This window comes from Rhinopithecus bieti, unplaced genomic scaffold (assembly GCF_001698545.2).
Source record: "Rhinopithecus bieti isolate Rb0 unplaced genomic scaffold, ASM169854v2 scaffold_63384, whole genome shotgun sequence".
NCBI lineage: Eukaryota > Metazoa > Chordata > Mammalia > Primates > Cercopithecidae > Rhinopithecus > Rhinopithecus bieti.
In genome coordinates, this window is record NW_016823871.1 from 14770 (window position 1) to 22518 (window position 7749).

Sequence of the window (7749 nt, forward strand, 5' to 3'; positions counted from 1 at the left end):
AAAAAAAAAAAAAAAAAGGAACATTACTCAATTTAGGTTTAATGTCTCATGATTAGATTCAGGGGATACATTTGTGGCAGAAATGTTTTTGTTTTAATCTGCTCTATTAAGTGGGAAAACACTTTATTCCATAAAACAGAATAAATGTTCCTCTCTTCTTTTTAATTTCTCCTCACATGCTTTTGCCTTTGGGAGTTTGTGCTTTTTTTTCTTTTTAAAATATCTTTTTCTGGGAGACACAGACTGGACAAATGGGGATGGATGCTCCCTATTCTTTTTTCTATGCTAGCCACCGGAGCTGAATGTCATTAAGTTTCACTCCTTTTATTTAATATATGTATTAGGACTACAATAAGTTAAAAAGAAAAAACTTAAATCAATTCCTGGAAAGGTTTTATTAAAATAAAATAATTGGTTTGTATTTAAGATTAATAAAATCGACCAGAATCCAGATACAATTAAGCAAGAGAAGGCATGAAAAAGACAATTTCAGAAACTGTCGAGGTTTGACTTTTTTCTTTTCTTTTTTTTTTTTTTTTTTTGAGACAGGGTCTCACTCTGTCGCCCAGATGACAGTGTAGCGGCATGATCTCGGCTCACTGCAACCTCCGCCTCCCAGGCTCAAGAGATTCTCTTGCCTCAGCCTCCTGATAGCTGGGATTACAGGCGTGCGCCACTACTGCCCAGCTAATTTTTTTTTTTTAATGTATTTTTGGTAGACACGGGGTTTCACCATGTTGGCCAGGCTGGTATCTAACTCCTGACCTCAAATGATCCACCCGCCTTGGCCTCCCAAAGCGCTGGGATTACTGGTGTGAGCCACAGTGCCCCACCACGGTCAAGTTTTATAATTGTAAGATTACTCTAAATAATTGCCATAAATTCAAAATTAAATGAGACACTTTCCTAGAAAATATAAATTAATAAAATTGACTGGCAAACAGACAACCAGAATAAATCACTCAACATTAAGTGGATCCATCCTAAAAAATACAGCCATTGTGGAAACACCAGGAATTTATCACATTATACTCAAGATTTCTGCAATGTCCACAACTCAGGGTGAATTTATATCTAAAATATATGAAAAAAATGCTAAAAATAAGAAAAAGACAACCCCGAAAGAAATACAGGCAAAGGTGATGAACACACAAAGCAATCTTACACTGATCATAGCTACACTCCTGTCTAGTAAATAAACAAAAACATAGATATACAGCAATGTTGGCCAGGTGTGGTTGCTCACACCTGTGATCCCAGCACTTTGGGAAGCCTAGGTGGGTGGATCACTTGAGGTCAGGAGTTTAACACCAGCCTGCCCAACATGGGGAAACCCCATCTCTACCAAAAATACAGAAATTAGCCTGGTGTGGTGGTGGGCGCCTGTGATCCCAGCTACTGGGGAGGCAGAGGTTGCAGTGAGCCCAGATCAGGCCACTGCTCTCCAGCCTGGGCGACAAGAGACTCAACTCCCCCAAATAACAGATATATAGCAATTTTAAGTTTCAGTTTAATCTCAGTGAGTACAAAGGGTCATCAACAGTATTTATGAGGTTTTAGCTCTGTAGAAAATCTGAACCCAGCATACTTTTTTTTTTTTTGCATCCATTTAGCTCAGAACGAAGTAAACTTTTGACATCTGCTCAATTTGAATCATGAGTACAAAGGTTTTCTTTTACTTTACTATGTATTTAGATCTCTTCTAATATTACTAATCAAAAATAGCAAAAAAGAATTATGGACATGTCATAGGGAAAACCTCCTTCAGGCCGGGCAAGGTGGCTCGTGCCTGTAATCCCAGCACTTTGGGAGCCTGAGGCAGGCGGATCACGAGGTCAGTAGTTCGAGACCAACCTGACTAACATGGTGAAACCCCGTCTCTACTGAAAACACAAAAATCAGCCAGGTGTGGTGGCGCATGCCTGTAATCCCAGCTACTCAGGAGGCTGAGGCAGGAGAATTGCTTGAACCCGGGAGGTGGAGGTTGCAGTGAGCCGAGATCGCGCCACTGCACTCCAGCCTGAGAGACAGTAAAAAATAATAAGTCTCAAAAGAAAAGAAAAAAAGAAAAGAAAACCTCTTTCAGTAAGACCCAAGGGCAAGTCGTGACAGAAAAACAACTACCAGAAAAACATTTGGTCTTATCAAGATTTAAAGCCATAGTACCAGTTTCATTCTTTCCCCAACTCAAGTCAGTTTCATCTTTAAAAAAAAGCATCAAAGACAGACATCCTCCGCTAACTCCATCACCTCACACCACCCCGAGTGTTGCTCACTCTTCTTCACCAAGGGCTGGAAAAGAACAGTCTACATGGAACTGGCGCAGCCGCCGCCTCCTCCTTCAGTCTGCAACAGAGGTGCTGGCACTGTCCCGCCTTCATCTGGCGTCTCCCGTCTCCTTACTCAATTTTCTCACACCTTCAGTCCAACCCTCATAACTCTACTTCCTGCAGGGATGCTTTGACCAACACCCAAATATGATCGTGCCTCTGCCTTCAAGTACTGCATTTGCAGCTGGAGCAAGAGGGAGACCACAGCCTTGGACCCTGCCAGTCAGCCCCCCACCCCGCCCCCAGCCTCAAGGCCCCAGGCGCCTCCCCTGTGCCGAGTCCTCAGTGTCACCCATCATTACCCCTTAGGGATGCTCCTCCCTGGTCCTGAAAGACCCTACTGCCCTTTCATCTGCAACATCTTATTTAAGTCCGACCTGAAGTCACTCCTTCCCCAGCTGAAACTGACCCTCCCTCCCCTGGGTGTCCATGCATCCTGATAGTTGGGGTAACTAACAGGGCGCCTACCCCTGGATCGCCCCCACGTTAACGTGACCAACACCTCTGTAGGACTGCATCCAACGAGGGACCCCAGCTCTTTGCTCCCCCAGATTGGATCCAGGCACTCAGTAGATGTTTTGAACGAGCCCAGACGACTGAAACAACCCCTCCACACCCTGCCATCGTTTCCCTCCTAGCTCAGTGCCCACCACTGGCTGCGATCGGGGGTCTACATGAGCCAGGTTGGAGAGAAAGAACGGGGTTACCCTCTGCAAGAGACGGGGACTTTCCCCAACAGCCCCCATCTTCCCCCAGAGACCCAGGCACCGGAGTGCAGTGGAGTTCAGGGGCCTGGATGGGCAGAGAAGTTCCAGGGAAAGGGACGGCAACAAACTCACTCTTGGGGAAGAACGGGGTCCCCTGTGCAGAGAACGAGCCCCCAGCTCACCTGCGTCCAGGTGGTCACTGTGGCAGGTGCCCTGCGCGAGCTTCCAAGGGACGGTGGGGTCCGAGGAGGCAGAGCTGCGGGGAGGGGCAGTGAGATAAGGGGCCAGCCGCTGCTCAGGACCCACTACCTGTAGCGTCCCCCAACCCAACTCAGCAGCACAGACAACCCGCCGACGCGTCGGGAGGAGCCGCCCCAGGACCCCAGTGCAGTGCTGGCTCTGTAGCAAGTGGGTGCCGGCCACGCTCGCTCACACTCAGCACAGCCCCGTAGACAGGGCACCGCCCCTCCCACGCGTGTCTGAGGTATCAGTCGCCGCGGGAACAGCCTGGGGTCCGGAAATGCGCGCATTGCAGTCCCTCACCTCAAAACACTGCGCAAAAGAACCCCCCGGAACTACAACTCCCAGAATCCTCCTCACCGCCATGCTTCCGGTTAGGCCACGCTGCACTTCCAGCCACAGCCGTCGCTGCAGTCACCAGGGAGGTGGCCACGGGGTGGCAGCGTGTGGCGCCGTGGCTCTAGTGACACAGAGCTGGGGGTGAATGCGCCCTCTTACACGTCCCCCATGGCCAAGGGTGGCCCTCATGGGCCCCACGTGTCTGATCTGATCTGTTCCATCGTGTGCGGCGGGCTGGCCCGAACACGGAAGTCCCACCTGGGTCTGCAACTGCGCCTCCTTCCTAGGAGTCTGTTGCCTGGGGAGATCATCGTATGAATATTTATTTATTTAGAGATGGAGTTGCGCTCCTTGCCCAGGCCGGGGTGCAGTGGGACGATCTTGGCCCACTGCAACCTCTGCCTCCCGGGTTCAAGCGGTTCTCCTGCCTCAGCCTCCCTATTAGCTGGGATTACAGAAACCCGCCACCATGCCCAGCCAAATTTTTGTATTTTTAATAGAGATGGGGTTTCACCATGTTGGCCAGACTGGTCTCAAACTCCTGACCTCAGGTGATCCACCCACCTTGGCCTCCCAAAGTGCTGGGATTACAGGTGTGAGCCACCATTGCTGGCCAAGAATTTTTATGACAAGGCTATGCTGTGGCTCTGTCACCCAGGCTAGAGTGCAGTTGCACGATCATAGCTCACTGCAGCCTCCAACTCCTGGGCTCAAGCGATCCTCCCCCATCAGCCTCCCCAGTAGCTGAAACTGCAGGCCCGCACCACCATGTGGGCTAATTTTTTTATTTTTTATTTTGTAAAGATGGGGTCTGCCTATGTTGCCCAGGCTAGACTTGAACTCCTGGACTCAATGAATCCTCCTGCTGGGATTACAGGTGTGAGCCACAGTGACTCGCTAAAAATTTTATTTTTATATTAAGGCCTATCCTTCAGTCCTCATGATAGTCCTCAAAATAGATGTCATTATTTCCATTTCATAGGTGAGGAGTGAGAGGTAACTCATCTCAATATTTACCTTGGAGGAACCCTGCATAAAAATGATGTCTGGGACCTGGGTGTGGTGGCTTGCTCCTGTAATCCCAGCTACTCGGGAGGCTGAGGCGGGAGGATCACTTGAGGTCAGAAGTCAAGGCTGCAGTGAGCCAGGACTGCACCACTGCACTCCAGCCTGGGAAACAGTGAGACCCCCATCTTTAAAAAAACAAAACAAAAATTATATCTGTAGGGCAGGCGCAGTGGCTGACACCTGTAATCCCAACACTTTGGGAGGCCAAGGCAAGTGGATCGCTTGAGGTCAGGATTTTGAGACCAGCCTGGCCAACACGGCTAAGTCTCATCTCCACTAAAAATACAAAAAGTAGCCAGACGTGGTGGCGGGCACCTGTAATCCCATCTACTCAGGAGACTGAGACAGGAGAATGGCTTGAACCTGGGAGCAGAGGTTGCAGTGAGCCGAGATTGTACCACTGCACTCCAGCCGGGGTGACAGAACAAGAGTCCCTCTCAAAAAAAAAAAAAAAAACCAGGCGTGGTGGCTCATGTCTGTAATCCCAGCACTTTGGGAGGCTGAGGCAGGTGGATCACAAGTTCGAGACCAGCCTGGCCAATGTGGTGAAACCCCATCTCTACTAAAAGTACAAAAATTAGCCGGGCATGGTGGCAAGTGTCTGTAATCCCAGTTACTCAGGAGGCTGAGGCAGAAGAATCACTTAAACCTGGAGGCGAAGGTTGCAGTGAGCCAAGATCATGCCCTTACACTCCAGCCTGAGCGACAGAGCGAGACTCCATCACAAAATAATAAAATAATTCAAAAAATAAATGTATTCAAAACTTACAAAGTGAGAGCAAAAGAAATTTAATAAATTTAACAAAAAAAATGCTTTTTGTATGCTTGACCATTTCTACCTTTGAAGTTATTAATGTTTAAAACTTTGGGATATCCTAGTTTGTATAACTTAGTAAATTAGAAGTCCTGTTTTATAATGTTAATGGAATTGCCTATAGAGTTCAAACAAGTATGATATTTGTCTAAAATTGATATTCCTTATGGTTTAATGTATCATGGAGGGGGACACTGAATGTCTCCATGTGATTTTATTTGAAAATCACCCAATGATCATTTTAGTTATTAACATGTTTAAACAGTAAGCATCATATCAATCTATTTTGAATTATTGGACACAGCCACTGAGACTTTTTAAAATTTACTCTTAGATCCAGCTTATGGTATTTTATTGTTTTGAGCCAGGGTTTCACTCTGTTGCCCAGGCTGGAGGGCAGAGGCATGATCATGGCTCACTGCAGCCTCGACCTCCCCAGGCTCAGGTGATCCTCCCACCTCAGCCTCCCAAGTAGCTGGAATTACAGGCATATGCCACCATGCCCAGCTAATCATGCTGTTTTTTGAGTGGGGGGAAAACAATCCTTTTCTTTTTTAACATGGGTTTTCTTTTTTTTTTTTTTTTTTTTTTTTGAGACAGGTTAGAATGCAGTAGTGTGATCTGTAGCCTCAACCTCCAAGGCTCAAGAAATCCTCTCACCTCAGCCTCCTGAGGAGTTTGGGCGACAGGCACATGCGACACCATGCCCAGCTAATTTTGTTCATTTTTGTAGAGCTGTGGTCTGTGTTCCCCAAGCTGGTCTTGAATTTCTGAGCTTAAGGGATCCTCCCATCTTAGCCTCCCAAAGTGCTGGGATTAAAGGCATGAGACACCATGCCCAGCCACGCAGCCACCCAGCCGGCTTTTCCTTTTATTTCTACAGAAAGATTTTGTGTCTTTGTAAAACGTTGTATATCTGGTTTCCTGGATCAGGTTTGGACATCAGGAATTGGAGTCCTTTGCACATTCAACTACATAGATTTCTACCTCGTGGTAGATTTCTACCGTGTGGTTCTAGAGAGAATTATAAACAGTAGGCCGGATGCGGTGGCTCACGCCTGTAATCCCAGCACTTTGGGAGGCCAGGTCAAGAGTTCGAGACCATCCTGGTTAACACGGTGAAACCCTGTCTCTACTAAAAATACAAAAAAGTAGCTGGGTGTGGTGGTGGGCACCTGTAACCCCAGCTATTCAGGAGGCTGAGGCAGGAGAATTGCATGAACCCGGCAGGCGAAGGTTGCAGTGAACTGAGATCGCGCCATTGCACTCCAGCCCCAAGCGACAGTGCATGACTCCATCACAAAAAAACAAAACCAAAACAAATAAACAGCAGAAATCATCAAAAAAATGATTCATTTACAAATCTTGTGGGTGTAGACTCTTTTTAGAAAATCCTTTTGGGGCCTGGCAACAGAGCAAGACTCTGTCTCAAAAAAATAATTTTTTTTTGCCAGGTGCGGTGACGCACACCTGTAGTCCTAGCTATTTGGTCATTTTGGTTATACATATTTTCTTCCAAATTGTCCTTTAATCATGACATGTTTTTAACTCAGATATTTGTTATGCCTATTACTTTTTCAAGATTTCTCTATAAATTTGCATCTTTGATCAGTGGGGGGGAAATACACTACATAGACCCTCAAACACCACGGGTTTGAACTTCAAAGGTCCACTTATATGCAGGTTTTCTTTTTTCAACCAAACTCAGATACAAAATACAGTATTTGAGGGGTGTGAAACTCAAATATATAAAAGCCCAACTTTTTGTATACACAGTTCTGCAAGGCCAACTGTGGGACTTGAGTATGGCAGATTTGGGTATGAGGGCGATATGGTTTGGGTCTGTGTTCTCGCCCACATCTCATGTTAAATTATAATCCCCGGCTGGCCACGGTGCCTCACGCCTGTAATCCCAGCACTTTGGGAGGCCGAGGCGGGCGGATCACCTGAGGTCAGGAGTTCAAGACTTTTTTTTTTTTTTGAGACGGAGTCTCACTCTGTCACCCAGGCTGGAGTGCGGTGGCGCACTGGCTAACGTGGTGAAACCCTGTCTCTGCTAACAATACAAAAATTAGCTGGGGGTAGTGATAGGTATCTGTATTCCCAGCTACTAGGGACGCTGAGGCAGGAGAACTGCTTGAACCCAGGAAGCAGAGGTTGCAGTGAGCGGAGACAGCATCACTGCCCTCTAGCTTGGGCAACAAATCAAGACTCCCACTCCAAAAAAAAAAAAAGAAAAGTGATAATAAAT

At 47.0% G+C, this 7749-nt stretch overlaps 1 protein-coding gene across 1 annotated transcript in view; it reads right to left on the reverse strand.

Moving 5' to 3' along the window:
- Positions 1-3567, reverse strand: part of LOC108521922 (zinc finger protein 585B-like) — a 17972-nt gene extending 14405 nt beyond the window's left edge. The window contains exons 1-2 of the mRNA XM_017861953.1: positions 3471-3567; positions 3220-3293 (exon numbers count right to left, since the gene is read on the reverse strand). Of these exons, the coding sequence (XP_017717442.1) occupies positions 3220-3293; positions 3471-3567 (171 nt within the window). The remainder of the gene's footprint in view (positions 1-3219; positions 3294-3470) is intronic.
- Positions 3568-7749: the final 4182 nt, after the last annotated feature.